The 14,569-nt window shown below is 38.8% G+C and overlaps 2 protein-coding genes across 2 annotated transcripts; both read left to right on the forward strand.

Moving 5' to 3' along the window:
• Positions 1–2,038: 2,038 nt before the first annotated feature.
• Positions 2,039–2,928, forward strand: LOC111371099. Its single transcript, XM_022993011.1, has 2 exons — positions 2,039–2,811; positions 2,922–2,928. Exons 1-2 carry the CDS (start codon positions 2,039–2,041, stop codon positions 2,926–2,928), a joined length of 780 nt encoding a protein of 259 aa, XP_022848779.1.
• A 2,486-nt stretch (positions 2,929–5,414) lies between these two features.
• Positions 5,415–6,206, forward strand: LOC111371108 (uncharacterized mitochondrial protein AtMg00810-like). The gene is made up of 2 exons (XM_022993017.1): positions 5,415–5,499; positions 5,602–6,206. The coding sequence occupies exons 1-2, from the start codon at positions 5,415–5,417 to the stop codon at positions 6,204–6,206; spliced, it is 690 nt and encodes a 229-aa protein (XP_022848785.1).
• The last annotated feature ends 8,363 nt before the right edge of the window (positions 6,207–14,569 follow it).

Here is a 14,569-nt window from a genome sequence, read left to right on the forward strand (position 1 = left end):
AGTGGAAACTTCAACTCCAACACCAGAAGTTCAGTCTTCCGAGATAGAATCTATCGCACCTACTGCAGAAAATTCTGAATCTTCAAGATCTAGTTCGGCTCCTAGAGGAACCAGATCTTTGAATGAGATTTATCAGAGGTGTAATATGGCAGTGGTTGAACCCAGCAGTTATGAAGAGGCACAACAAATTCTGAATGGGTTGATGCAATGGAAACTGAAATGGAGATGATTCATAAAAATCAGACTTGGGAATTGGTACCTCGTCCTGATGAAAGAAAAGTGATTGGAGTGAAGTGGATTTACAAGGCAAAAATGAATCCAAATGGCACAGTGAACAAATACAAAGCAAGGTTAGTTGCTAGAGGATTTGCACAAGAAAGTGGTGTTGATTATTTTGACACCTTTGCACCGGTTGCAAGGTTTGACACCATCAGATTATTGATTGCACTAGCAGCACAAAAGAAGTGGAAGATACATCAGTTGGATATAAAATCCGCATTTCTCAATGGTGAACTGGAGGAGGATGTTTTTGTTGAACAACCTGAAGGTTTCCAGTCTAGAATCTATCCTGATCATGTATGCAAGCTGAAAAAGGCCTTGTATGGTTTGAAACAAGCGCCAAGAGCTTGGTATAGAGAAATAGATGGTTATCTATGCGCTAAAGGATTCATGAGGAGTGAAAATGAACATACTCTTTACGTGAAGAGTGATGAAAATTCTGATATCCTAATTCTATCCATGTATGTGGATGATTTACTCATCACAGGAAACAGTAAAAAGCAAATTGATTTGTTTGCTGATAAATTGAAGGAAGAATTTGAGATGACAAATCTTGGAGAGATGAAGTATTTTTTGGGCATTGAGGTTGAGCAAACAGAAAATGGTATTTTCATTTCACAAAAGAAATATGCAAGTGATATCTTGAAGAGGTTCAAGATGCAGCAGTGTAAACCAGTTGATACACCAGTTGCGTTGAACACAATTATCCAAAGAAGATGGAGACCAGCCAATCAATGAGAAGGAATAAAGGAGTTTTGTTGGAAGTTTACTGTACTTGACAGCAACAAGACCAGATTTGATGTTTGCGGCAAGCTTACTTTCTAGATTCATGAGTAAGCCATCACAAACACATTTTGGAGTTGCCAAAAAGGTCCTTAGGTATATCAAAGGAACAATAAATCATGGCATCTATTTTGCTGGAGGAGTTGGCTCAAATTTGATTGGATATTCAGATAGTGATTGGGCAGGTTCCGTGGATGATATGAAGAGCACGAGTGGTTATCTATTTACACTTGGTTCGGGAGCATTCTGTTGGAATTCAAAGAAGCAAGAAGTAGTGGCACAATCCACAGCAGAAGCTGAATATATTGCAGCATCATCAGCTGTAAATCATGCCGTTTGGTTGAGGAAAATTCTTAATGATCTTGCGAAAAGTCAAGATGATCCTACAACTATCATGGTGGATAATCAATCAGTCATTGCTGTTGCAAAGAATGCAGTTGATCATGGAAGAACCAAGCATATTAAAGTGAAGTTCCATGCTATCAGACAAGCTGAGAAAGAAGGAGAAGTTCATCTACAATATTGTCCAGGTGAATCTCAAATTGCAGATATGTTCACTAAAGCATTGCCCAAATCCAGGTTTGAAGACTTAAGATTGAAGATTGGAGTTTTACCCAAAAGCTTCAAGGAGGAGAATGTTGATTATTGAAGACTTTTGGTTTTCTTCACATGATGAAATATGAAGAGTGTTAGAGAGGAAGATGAAGAGTGTTGGAGAGGAAGATGAAGAGATGGATGCATTCACCATCATTATTAGTCATTATTATTCTTCTTAATTGTGTGACTCTTAGTAGTCATATGCTATCCTATAAATAGGTTTGTCATGTACTCAAATCAAATAATTTTTATATATATAAAAAAAAAAGTTTCTTTCAAAATATACTTTGTTCTGTTCTTATTATTGAACTGATCCGGTCTTGATAGGATCTATCCTTATTTCCGCTACATACTAAAATCACAATCAGAACAAACAAAAATGCCTATTGATGATCCTTCAGGTCCATACTTCCTTCGTCATTCCGATAGTCCAGGTCTGATGTTGGTGTCACAACAGCTCACCGGAGATAACTATGCCTCCTGGAGCTGTGCTATGAGAATTGCTATGTCTATCAAAAATAAACTTGGATTCATCGATGGATCCATAACTGAACCAGACGATGAAAATTCTGAACTACTCAACTCGTGGACTAGAAATGATAACATTGTTATATCTTGGATTCGGAACTCAGTCTCAAAAGAAATCTCTGCAAGCGTAATATATGCTGTGACAGCGTACGAGATATGGACTGATTTAAAGGACAGATTCCAGCAGAAGAATGGACCACGTATATTTCAGTTGATAAGAGACTTGATGAATCTGATTCAAGATCAAGATAGTGTAATTGTGTTTTTCACTAAACTCAAAACCTTATGGGAGGAACTAAGCAATTATCGACCTACCTGCAACTGTGGAAAATGCACATGTGGTGGTGTGAAGGAAATGAATAATCACTATCAAAGTGAGTACACTATGTCGTTTTTAATGGGATTGCGTGATTCCTTCTCACAAATTAGAGGACAGATATTGCTCAACGATTCCTTACCTCAAATCAACAAAGTATTTACATTAATTTCTCAAGAAGAAAACCAGAGAAAAATTGGAAATCAGGTGACATCTGCAAATGATTCAAATGGAGCTGCTGCATTTGCATTGAAGGCAAATTATGGGAAGGGAATCATTCATCTTGGAACATATAACAATACTTCAAGGTTTGGCAATAATGGAGGAGTTAAAAAGAAAGAAAGGCTTTATCGTTCTCATTGCGATTTCCATGGACATTCTGTTGATAAATGTTACAAAATACATGGCTATCCACTAGGCTATAAATCCAAATCTAGAGATAACTCTCAAAGTTATTCTAGTACCAGTCAAGTTAATCAGATTTCTACAAATGTACCAGTTTCTAAAATTGAAAGTGCACAATATGAGCAACAAACTGGAGTTGGAAGCTTTATGCAAAATCTGAATCCCAGTCAGTACCAACAATTGATGACCATGCTGTCTTCTCACTTGGCTTCGAGTTCTATTGCAGAAACATCTGAGCATCATGACAACAATGCTACATCATATGCGGCAGGTAAATGTTATTCAATATCAGAAAATCCTATGTTCTCATCCAAGAACATTTCAATAGTGGATTCTGGTACACCCAAACATGTTTGTTCTGTTGCTTCTGCTTTTATGTCAATGAGGATACTGGATAATTCTACAGTCACTTTGCCAAATAACACACGGATACCTGTTACACTATGTGGTGAAGTCAGATTAAATCCTGATCTTATACTTCATGATGTCCTATTTGTCCCTCAATTCAAGTTTAACCTGTTATCTGTTAGTGCTTTAACACGTGGCTCTCATCTCACAGTTGGTTTCTTTCATGATCATTTCATTATCCAGGAAGTCATAACCAAGAAGATGACTGGCAAGGGTAATAAGCTGCAGGACTTGTAGGTTCCTGACACCAAAGATCTGAGTTCAAACTCTAATGCTGATTTTGTTTCAAATGCACTTGTAAGCAATGTGTCTATCCAAGTTTGGCATAATAGATTAGGCCATCCCTCTTTTAGAAAATTAGAATGCTTGAAAAATAAAATTTCTTATGATGCTTCAAAATCAAATAAATGTTCTCCATGTTATATTTGCCCTCTTGCCAAACAAAGAAGGTTGTCTTTCGAGTCAAATTATCATTTCTCAAGAAATCCCTTTGATCTTGTGCATTGTGATATTTGGGGGCCATACCAGGCTGCATCATATACAGGACACAGATTCTTTTTAATGTTGGTGGATGATTGTTCAAGATTCACTTGGCTATATTTGTTGAAGCAAAAATCAGATGCTGCTAATGCCATACCTCGATTCTTTAATATGGTTGAAACACAATTCAATACCAAAATAAAGGTTTTCAGATCTGACAATGCTTCTGAATTAGCCTTCAAAGACTTCTTTGCTACAAAAGGAGTTTTACATCAATTTAGCTGTGTTGAAAGGCCTCAACAAAACTCAGTGGTGGAACACAAGCACCAACATATCTTAAATGTCGCAAGGGCCCTGTATTTTCAGTCAAGAGTTCCCATTAAATTCTGGCCTGATTGTGTATTGGCTGCCACTTTCTTGATCAATAGAACACCATCTCCAATCTTGAATAACAATACACCATATGAGGTTCTTTATAAGGAGGCTGCAGATTATTCATTAATGAGGGTGCTTGGATGCTTAGCATTTGCCTCTACCTTAACTGCAAATAGAAACAAATCTCAACCAAGAGCTAATGTGTGTGTTTTTGGGATATCCTTCTGGCATCAAAGGTTATAAACTGTATGATGTAGTGTCAAAACAGGTCTTTTCATCACAAGATGTGATGTTTCATGAAGACATTTTTCCATTTCATACAGTGGTAAAGGATAATCATCTAATTGATCCTTTTCCTGATCTAGTGTTACCAGCATCTTCATTATCCATTCATCCAGAACAATCAGATGTAATTCTTGAGAAAAATCATAATGAGCAAGTGGATTCATCACTTCCTCCTCAGACAGAATTAACTTCTCACAATGCTGAAAATACAGTTGAACAATCTGATAATGTGCCTCACGTTGTTGAAGTAAGAAGATCACATAGAGTAATCAGACCACCTACATATCTAAAGGATTTTCATTGCAATTTGATAGATCAAAGTTCCCAGCCATGTCCTCAGATATCTTATCACGTTGGTCAGTTTCTATCCTATGAAAATTTGACGCCCACATACAAAAATCTTGTTCTTAATGTCTCAACTCATCATGAACCGCAGTATTTTCATCGGCAGTGAAAGATCCTCGATGGCGTGAAGCCATGAAACATGAACTAGATGCTATGGATCACAATCATACATGGATTGTGGTTGCTTTACCAAACGAAAAACATTCTGTTGGGTGTTGATGGATATATAAAATCAAGTATCGATCAGATGGTACTGTTGAAAGCATAAAGCCCGTTTAGTGGCTAAAGGTTATACACAACAGGAAGGGCTGGATTACTTTGACACTTTTCTCCGGTGGCGAAGATAGTGACTGTAAAGCTGTTATTAGCACTTGTAGCTTATAGAAAATGGCACTTGGTACAATTGGATGTTAACAATGCTTTTTTAAATGGAGACTTGTTTGAAGAGGTATACATGGACTTGCCACTTGGTTACCAGACAACCAAAATTGCCAGACAGGGGGAGAGGTTGGTATGCAAACTACACAAGTCCATTTATGGGCTCAAACAAGCATCATGCCAATGGAACTCTAAATTTTCTCAAGCACTGATTAATTTTCGTTTCATTCAATCAATGGCTGACTATTCATTGTTTACCAAAGGGCAAGGAGATCAGTTTATAGCCTTATTGGTGTATGTGGATGACATAGTCATCACTGGTCCTAATGTTCAAGCTATTAATTCCTTGAAGGACTTCTTACATTCTCAATTCAAATTGAAAGATTTGGGGAACCTGAAATATTTTTTGGGAATTGAAATAGCCCGATCAAATTCTGGTATTGTGATATCACAGAGACATTACACATTACAACTGCTTGAAGATACAGGTTACTTAAACTGCAAACCAGCAAATGCTCCTATGGATCCAAAAACACATCTTAGTTTACATGAAGGTGATCTTTTGACAGATGCCTCTCAATACAGACAATTAATTGGAAGGCTACTTTACTTGACAATATCAAGACCAGACATTACATATGCTGTTCACAAACTCAGCCAGTTTCTATCTCAGCCCAGGTTGCCACATCTTAAAGCAGCACATCATTTGCTTCGATATTTGAAGAACAGTCCAGGTCAAGGCATTTTTTTCTCAGCTAAAAATGATGGTTCTGATCTAAAATTACAAGCTTTCTCAGATGCTGATTGGGGTTCTTGTGTTGACACAAGAAAATCAACAACAGGATTTTGTATCTTCATTGGGAATTCTATGATATCTTGGAAATCAAAAAGGCAAGCCACTGTGTCCAGATCATCAGCCGAAGCTGAATATCGAGCTGTAGCTGCTACCATCAGTGATTGTCTGGCTCAAACAATTACTGAAGGACTTCCAGATAAATGTAGCTTCTCCAGCCATCCTTTTTTGTGACAATCAAGCTGCAATTCAGATTGCATCCAATCCCATATTTCACGAGCGTACCAAACACATCGAGATTGACTGCCATTTCATACGAGAAAAAGTTGCTGCTGGAGTAATCAAGTTGCTACCAATTCGAACACAACACCAGATTGCTGATGCATTCACTAAGCCACTTCATGCATCTGTACTTAATCCATTATTATCCAAGATGTCTGTAAAGAATATTTACAGTACATCTTGAGGGGGAGTATTAGAGCTATCCACACGAGATAAAGCTGGAACAAAACTACCTGCACATGGTTAGGTTGTTGTATCAGATAAATATCATAAGTTGTTGTATTAGATAATTATCAAGGCTGTTAGTTAGTTACTAAATGGTTAGTCTGTTCACTCTTAGGTATTATTTATACGGCTGATGTACGTATCAATTAAAAGTTAAGAATGAATAAAATTCAGTTCATTCCATTTCTTCCTTCTTGCTTTAATAAGTTCACTTGATACATTTCATCATATTGTCTAGTTTAGTCCACTACTGGGTGGTATATGTCCTTGAAGTACCTCAAGTTGATAACAGAACTTATATATATATGTTTTTTTTTTCTATTGTATAAAGTAGATGTAGTGGCTACAATTTCCTTAGTTTAAATATTTGGGATCCTTGTGAAATACAGTGTGTTTAGTTTAATAAAATTCGTCTTTACAGATCAATTTGTAAGGATATACAAAGAGATTTTGTGAAGTTATTTTTCTTGAAGAATTTTCCTCTCATTGAGTTTCTTTCTGTATTAATCTGATCGATTCTGGACAAAAATTTGAGGAAAGGGCTGATGCATTTTGACAACATTGCTCTGCATGCCAACAATTTTGCAGATAATTTTCATTCACAAGCAAGTTAAACATGAAGTTTTTATATGTTTCATCATATTTTTCCACCGTTAGGAGCAGCAAATATTCTATATATTAGGATGAATGATATAGCTGAAGTCATTTGTGTTTATTAAATTCAAAGACTTCATGTCCATTTTTGCATTGTGTTAATGGTTTACTGTGTGCTTATTAAATCAGTTGCTTGATCGCCAGTAGATAAATTTAAGGACTATGCTAATACTTAGAGGTGGTATGTATGTTCAGCTCATGCAATAAGTGATGTAGGTTTTAATAACCTTTAAAGTGATCTTGTATGATTTAATGCATTTATGTATCAAAATTTATATAAAGATATAGTAAGTTTGTCGTGCAAATAAGGATAATTTTACTCGAGAGATACTACTAGTTAAATTTGATAGTTCGGTTGTTAACAAGTATGAGTAGGATTGTAGTATGTTGAATGAAGTTAAACATAAATTGACCTAGGCGAAATTGGAATTCCTAACTTAATCCCATCAAAGCTTTCATAAAATTTTCAAGTCTTGATTGTGTTAGTTAGAATTTAGTATACATTTTAATTTATATCCACTTAGTAACTTATTAATTGGTTTTTATGCTAGTTTAAATTGAAGCTAGGTTTAAATGAAATTGCTAGTTAATAATGTAGTCTTCGAGGGAATGATACTTGGACTTAAATCCATATTACTATATAGCCATGAAACCATAGACTTGCAGTTTGGGCAAACAACTACACGAAGCCGTTTACTTTGTTATTAAGCACAAGTCCTAGTGACGAATCAGGGTGCTGATGCTCTCAGTTGACGTTAAGTATAGATAACTGGCTTCGATTCTTTTGCAGAATATAATTCTTATATTTTTTGGTGCGTTTTGGATTGTCTTTGGGAGGGAAAATAATCTAAGTTTACTCTTGAGAATAGATTTCTTTATCGAGGCCTCCTGCATTGTATTCCTGATTGTAGCTTAAGGCAATAATTATAGCTGAGGCACACAGTGAAGGTCATGTTTGCTGAACCCGCTCCTTCAGTTTGGCGTCTCGATGATTTATCTGCCCTTCTCTTAGGAATGAGGTGTCATGCCCCATCACACGCTGTTGGGTTTGTCAGTTGGCCAAGAGGCAGGCTTCTATTGCTGTTTTTTGGGGACTGATTGAAGGCTAGGGATCAGAAATTGAGTCACGATCACGCACCTAATCGGAGTACAGGTTCTGCCCTTCAAAAATTGTTTGTTGTTCATTGCTTTGGGTTCCCCTTCGACCTTTTTACAGAACTGTTCGGGGCAGTGTGGAGGGGCGAGCTGCTCATCTTTTTGAGACATTACAATAGGTTCATGCCACTACATGTAGCAGATCGGAGACAAGAAATTTACTGTAGAACCTGGTTTTTGATCATCAGCATCTGGCATTGGCTTTTAATGTTGGTGATTTGTGTGGGCTGCGCTCAGAATTACAGGTTTCTAGCTCGTGAGTATCATAAGTTAGCTTCATAGAAGATTGGTCCATTTGAGGAGATTGAAGCTGCTGTGTTATGTGCACAATAATGACGAAAAGTATGGAATCAACAAAGAGAGAACACATATTTACGTGGTTTGACACTTTGACGCTCCGCACTTCTCTAGTCCACTTCGACATCGATCTGCTTCTCCAATATATATGTGTTTCACATTATATGATTAACATATTACAATCTTCACCTTGATGAATATCCTTCCTTTAGGAGAAACTATGAAAAGCATAGCCTGGAGAACTCCACTTGGGACCAATAGGTTGGGGCATCTCATCTCTATCACCTGGAAACGTTAATCAAATTCAAGAAACGCTTGAGCTTATGTTTGACAACATGATTTTTTCAATATATCTGCTGCGTTCTCAGACGTGCGAACTTTCTCAAATAGTTTTTCCAAAGAAACTAAATTCCCTGATTATGTGAAAGCCTACATCTATATGATCGGTCCTTGCAGGATACACGTGCTTCTTCCAATAAATGACACTCTTGACTGTAACATTGCAACTGAACTCCACCTTGTTGAACACTCATCTCTTTGACCATCCCTGTAAACCACAAAGCTTCCTTGATAACCTCAACCACTACCATATACTCTGTCTCAGTCGTAGATAGCACATTCAGAGACTGATTCATAGACCTCCAACAAATAGACCCCCTAGCCAGACTAAATACATAACTTGTAGCCGATCTCTTGTTATCCAAATTCCCTACATGAAAAACCTAACGTTCGACCCAACTAACACCTAGAGGGGAGGTGAATAGGTGTTCATGCGGAATTAAAAAAACTTATCAATTAATTCGTGCAACAAGTCACAAGAATTAAAGTTTGTCCAGATTCATTCACATGTCTTAATTACTTATGTTGAATTACCGGTAACAATAAATAAATTAAAGCAATAAAAGAACACAACGAATGTTGACGGAGAAACCCCAACTGGGTAAAACTCCGGGCACAAGCCAGTAGAGATCCACTATTTGTAGAAGGTAACTTACAGTACGTCAGAACAATTGATCCCCTCAATTTTCTAACCTCCTTACTGTTTGAGAACAAGACTCTCCTGGATCTAGCAGATCTGTGCTACCATCCCAGCCTTGTGTGACTTCTACTTCCCGTGAATCGTCAAGCACTCTCGCTCTTCAAGCAAGTTCTTCCCGGATCTTCAATCTGAGGATCTTCTGGAAGTTTTATAGGATTTAGAGAAGGTGGTATTTTGGTGTTTCAGGGTGTGATGTTTTTCTGTAAAAGTCAAGGATATTTAATCTGAAAAGTTTAGAAGATTGTTTGGCTTTTTGAACCTTGGTGTGAAAGATATAAAGGATTAATCTCCAAGGAATATGAAAGATTAAAGAAAAGTTTTTCAACAAAAGCTTTTCGAGGATTTTGATCTCCAAGGATTTTAGAGAGAATCAATAATATGGCTTCAATGTGTATTTCCTCAATCTTCAACTCGAAGGTGACGAATGGTATTTATAGGGCTCAACATATGGTCTTGTGGCGCGTCAAAAATTCGCGAGCTTTTAAATTTAATGTTGCCCAGATAAATAGGTCGCTCGAGCGAGGGACCAGCGTGACTCGAGCGACGTCCACTTCGCTCGAGCGACCTGCTGGCGAGGCTCTAGCGACAGTGGTTCTGCAATCTTGGCTCGAGCGAGATCATGGCGTGACTCTGGCGAAATCTCGTGCCTTTTGCAACTTCGAGGCATCCATCACAACTCTAGACCTAGCCTTCAACACTTTGATTAATTGCAACTCAAGTCCCTGAACTATTGAACATTTGACACTTTGGTCCTTGACCTTACAATTATGACATTTTAATCCTTGACCTTACAATTATGACATTTTGGTCCTTGGTCACAGATTTGCCAATTACATATTTCCTAACAAACTCCCCCTTTGGTATTCTGTGACAAAAACACATTTGATAGTCAAGGATGAAAATACATTGACTCCAACCTATCTATTATCTCTGCAATATCTTGTTGATCCTGTTTCCTGAAAAGGCAAAACTCAAAATACCATGTGAAAACGCAAGTGAAATGGGAACAGTAGTCAGAGACAAGATATACATTATATATATCATTAACCAGATTAAGAAGCAATCACAATGTATGTTTAAAACACCAATAACAAACATTAAGATTGCAAAAACATCAAAAACTTAATCTAGTTAGAACATTGCATATATACTCATCAAGTTCTCAAAAATTAATTTACTCCAACCTACTCAAGTCAAATCAATCTAACTATGCTCAAATTACTCCCCCTTTTTGTCACAAAGGGCCAAAGATCGCCAAAAAAATCACAAAAAATAAGCTAAGAAGCAGCATCCGCAACATCGGAAGAATCAGAGCCACTCTCAGCACTCGTGCTGGCCTCCAAATGATCTCGAATCGAGTGCAACTGACGCTGACAAACAGCAAGAGCACGGCGAAACGAAGTCATCTCAGCTGTCTGACGCTCCGAAGCAGCACGTAACTGCGTGATCTCAGCCAATATACGAGCCTGCTGCTCGATTAATGTAGTCATCGGACCCAAAAGAGGCACCAAGGGGTCAATTGGCAATGTAGCCACCCCAGGGACTGAAGTAGAAGCAGAGGGACCGGAAGAGCTGATCGGAATAGTAAGAGGAGGAGTGGAACGAGACGGAAGACAGACTCGAGAACCCCCAGTAAGAATATCAAATATAGGATCAAGGGGCTCGGAGGAATCAAAAACATCAAAAACTGCATCCGCAGTAGGAGCAGGAGCAGAAGAAGAAGAAGCGGGAATATGAGAGCGACTCTGATGTATAGTCTGCTGTCCAATCGGACGTCCAATGCGTTGAGTCGAGCTCTCAGGAAAAGAAGCACCTAAGGCTAAGGCTACCCGATGAATCAAACAAGCATATGGTAACCCAATCCGACCCCCAGGAGTACGAAAAGAAGCCAGAATCTGCTGGCAAATAAAACTAGGGAAGTCAATTGAATCCCCGCGAAGTAATGCATATAAAAATCGGGCCCGCCCCATAGGTAAAGAAGAAGTATGGGCAACAGGCCAAAGGTTCGTGCACACAATGCGCAACAGAACCTGGCGATCAGTGGGTAAAGACCCAGTGGCCATCGCCGTAGGCCCCCCGACAGACGGAGTGTTCAAAATCGTTGACCGAACAAGGGAGTCGGTCGGAACAGAAGAGGGTAAAATATAGGGGTATGTAGGATGGGTAATCTCAGGAATACCTAAAGCCCTAGCTAAGGCAGAAGGAGTAACCCTAAAAGTATGACCCCGTAGAAAAGACCGAAACAAGGACCCATCAATGTCATGGATGTTAGCATAGAATTCCTGAACAAGGAGAGGGGGTGAAGGAGAGAGACCAACAAGTAAAGGCTCCCAACCCCTGGATACTAGAATGGCTGCTATCTCAACTGGTAGGTCAGAAAGGATTACCTCACGCTCCATGAGAACAGGGCGTAAGGAGAACTGGGACGTGAAGACCTCTTGAGCAGTAGCAGAAATGAACCTTGAACGACTGTATGAGGTCGAACCACTAGCAGGCTGGGAAGAGGGACGCGATCGCTTACGAGCCATCTGGCACACGTAAAGAGGCAAGAAATGAGATACACGAAAAATACACGTGAAACGATGCATTGTGACATGGCACACGTGCACATACATGAGCCTCAAACAAAGATGTATCGAAAAATGTGAAACGACCCTACGAGCATAAATAGCCTGTCTCGACACCTAACCAAGAAAGCATGCACAAACACCATGAAGAAGAACCATGCAAAAGGGAAACAACAAAACATGTAAAAAAAATCAAACCTAAATAGACTAAGGCATTTCATCGAGCATGTGGCGTGCGGTTCTTTGGCACAACTTTCCAGGCACGCAAGATACGTAACCCCGTACCCAATCACACAGCCACAAACTAGGTAACATCCCGAACAATATGAAACAAACGACATGCAAATCGGATTTACGAAATGCAAGAAACAACACGATGAACTTCGATGAAAAACATAACTAACACAAGCAAAATTTCAACACAATTCTCACAATGCCATGGAAAATATAAATCCAACGTGAAACAAACTTCATGGCAACGATGCTAAACAAGATATAGCCCAAGAATTTACGTAATAGAAGCAAAGAATCACGCAAGCCTCGAGCGAAAATGCGACTTTCAAAGATAGCACCAAAATTTTGAATTCTTTAAAATATGGCATAACAGTAGGAAATTTACGAAAATAGCCCCGAATTTCAAAACTTTAACATGTGGAACCGAATATGCAATCGAGCTCAAACAAAAACATAAAGTCACAAACCCGATACTCAGCATATAGACAGAACATAAGTTCACACAGAGATCAAATACCCGTGGAGTCAAGTGTATACAGACCAACACCGTGAAAAGTGCCACGTAGTCCATGCAAGCTAGACTCAAAACCTTAAATTAGTGAGAAGGGACACGTGAAGCTAACCAAACAAAGGTGTATGTCGACCAAGTGACAATCAAATCCAATACCACGAGGACCTATATCAAATGATACAAATGTCCCATTTTTACTCCCCCTAACTTAATGATCTCATGTTTTTTTTTTTTTTTTTAAACAAGCGAACTTAAGTGCAATGCTATCCTCATTAGGCGACAGAAATGACCCCCGTAGCGAACGTTGGGCCGGTGACTCTCAAGCCAGACGACCTTAGGGCACCAGGTTAAAAACCCCTCGGGCTTAATAGTTCGAGTCAAATAGGCCCCAAACATAGCAAAAGTTCGACAATATACAATAAACGTGGGGAAAGACATTATGATTAGGTGACACTCGTCCTAGATCAAGTCAAATGGACACACAACCCCAATCATAGTAGACCACCATCCCAAGTCTCACCCATGCGGTCAAGTCTCATTTACAGGACTACGGTGTGCACTGTGCAAAGGTGAATGACGAGCCATATACCCAAAACTCCACAGACAAAGTGAACTTAGATGGAACCTCAGAGTCGTACATATGATGAATAAAAGAGTACGAGTCTAAATGCACATGTCAGAGTCAAAGCATATAAGGCACACACATAATCAAAACCCCAATCAATTTTTTTTTATTGAAACACACAAATAAAACTTGCAAACTAAGACTAAACAAACACACAAACATGCAACACATATGCAATGTGATGAAGGTATGAATGTGTATGAACACATGATCAAATAGGTGAACTAACACCTACAGCCGACCGAAGCGATTCGAACCTCAACCCATCTAGCGGTTTTGTAAGTAGGTCAGCCAATTGATTCTCAGTAGACACATGGTCGAGGGAAACAACTTGTGATTCAACCAACTCTCGAATGAAATGATGTCGTATATCGATGTGTTTTGTACGAGAGTGCTGAATGGGATTCTTAGAAATGTTAATCGCACTTGTATTATCACAAAAGATAGTCATAGTCCCTTGACTAATCCCATAATCACTAAGCATTTGTTTCATCCAAAGAAGCTGAGTACAGCAACTCCCTGCAGCTATGTATTCGGCCTCTGTCGTGGATAAGGATATTGAGTTTTGTTTCTTACTTAGCCAAGCTACGAGATTGCTACCCATGTAAAACAACCCCCGGTCGTACTTTTCCTATCATCTGCATTTCCGGCCCAATCGGCGTCGGAGTATCCAGCTAAGTCAAGATTGGAACTCCTAGAATAGAAAATCCCTAGATCCGCAGTACCACTCACATATCGAATGATTCGTCTAACAGAACTTAGGTGTGACTCTTTTGGATCTGCCTGGAAACGAGCACATACTCCTACACTAAAAGCAATGTCGGGCCTAGTAGCTGTAAGATAGAGAAGACTACCTATCACGCTACGATATAGGGAAGGATCTACACTCTTACCAGAAGGATCACGACCTAACTTCAAGCTAGTACTCATCGGTGTCCTAGTATGTTTCTTACTATCTAACCCAAATCTCTTAACCAAATCCCTAGCATACTTAGACTGTGAGATAAA

This window comes from Olea europaea, chromosome 2 (assembly GCF_002742605.1).
Source record: "Olea europaea var. sylvestris chromosome 2, O_europaea_v1, whole genome shotgun sequence".
NCBI classification, from domain to species: Eukaryota; Viridiplantae; Streptophyta; class Magnoliopsida; order Lamiales; family Oleaceae; genus Olea; species Olea europaea.

What these genes read in the sequence shown, in the direction of transcription:
- LOC111371099 (XM_022993011.1), top strand. Translation starts at nt 2,039, where the DNA reads ATGCCTATTGATGATCCTTCAGGTCCATACTTCCTTCGTCATTCCGAT.
- LOC111371108 (XM_022993017.1), top strand. Translation starts at nt 5,415, where the DNA reads ATGGCTGACTATTCATTGTTTACCAAAGGGCAAGGAGATCAGTTTATA. An exon ending in GGATGACATAGTCATCACTG is followed by an intron (nt 5,500 to 5,601) that starts GTCCTAATGTTC and finishes GAATTGAAATAG; the next exon opens with CCCGATCAAATTCTGGTATT.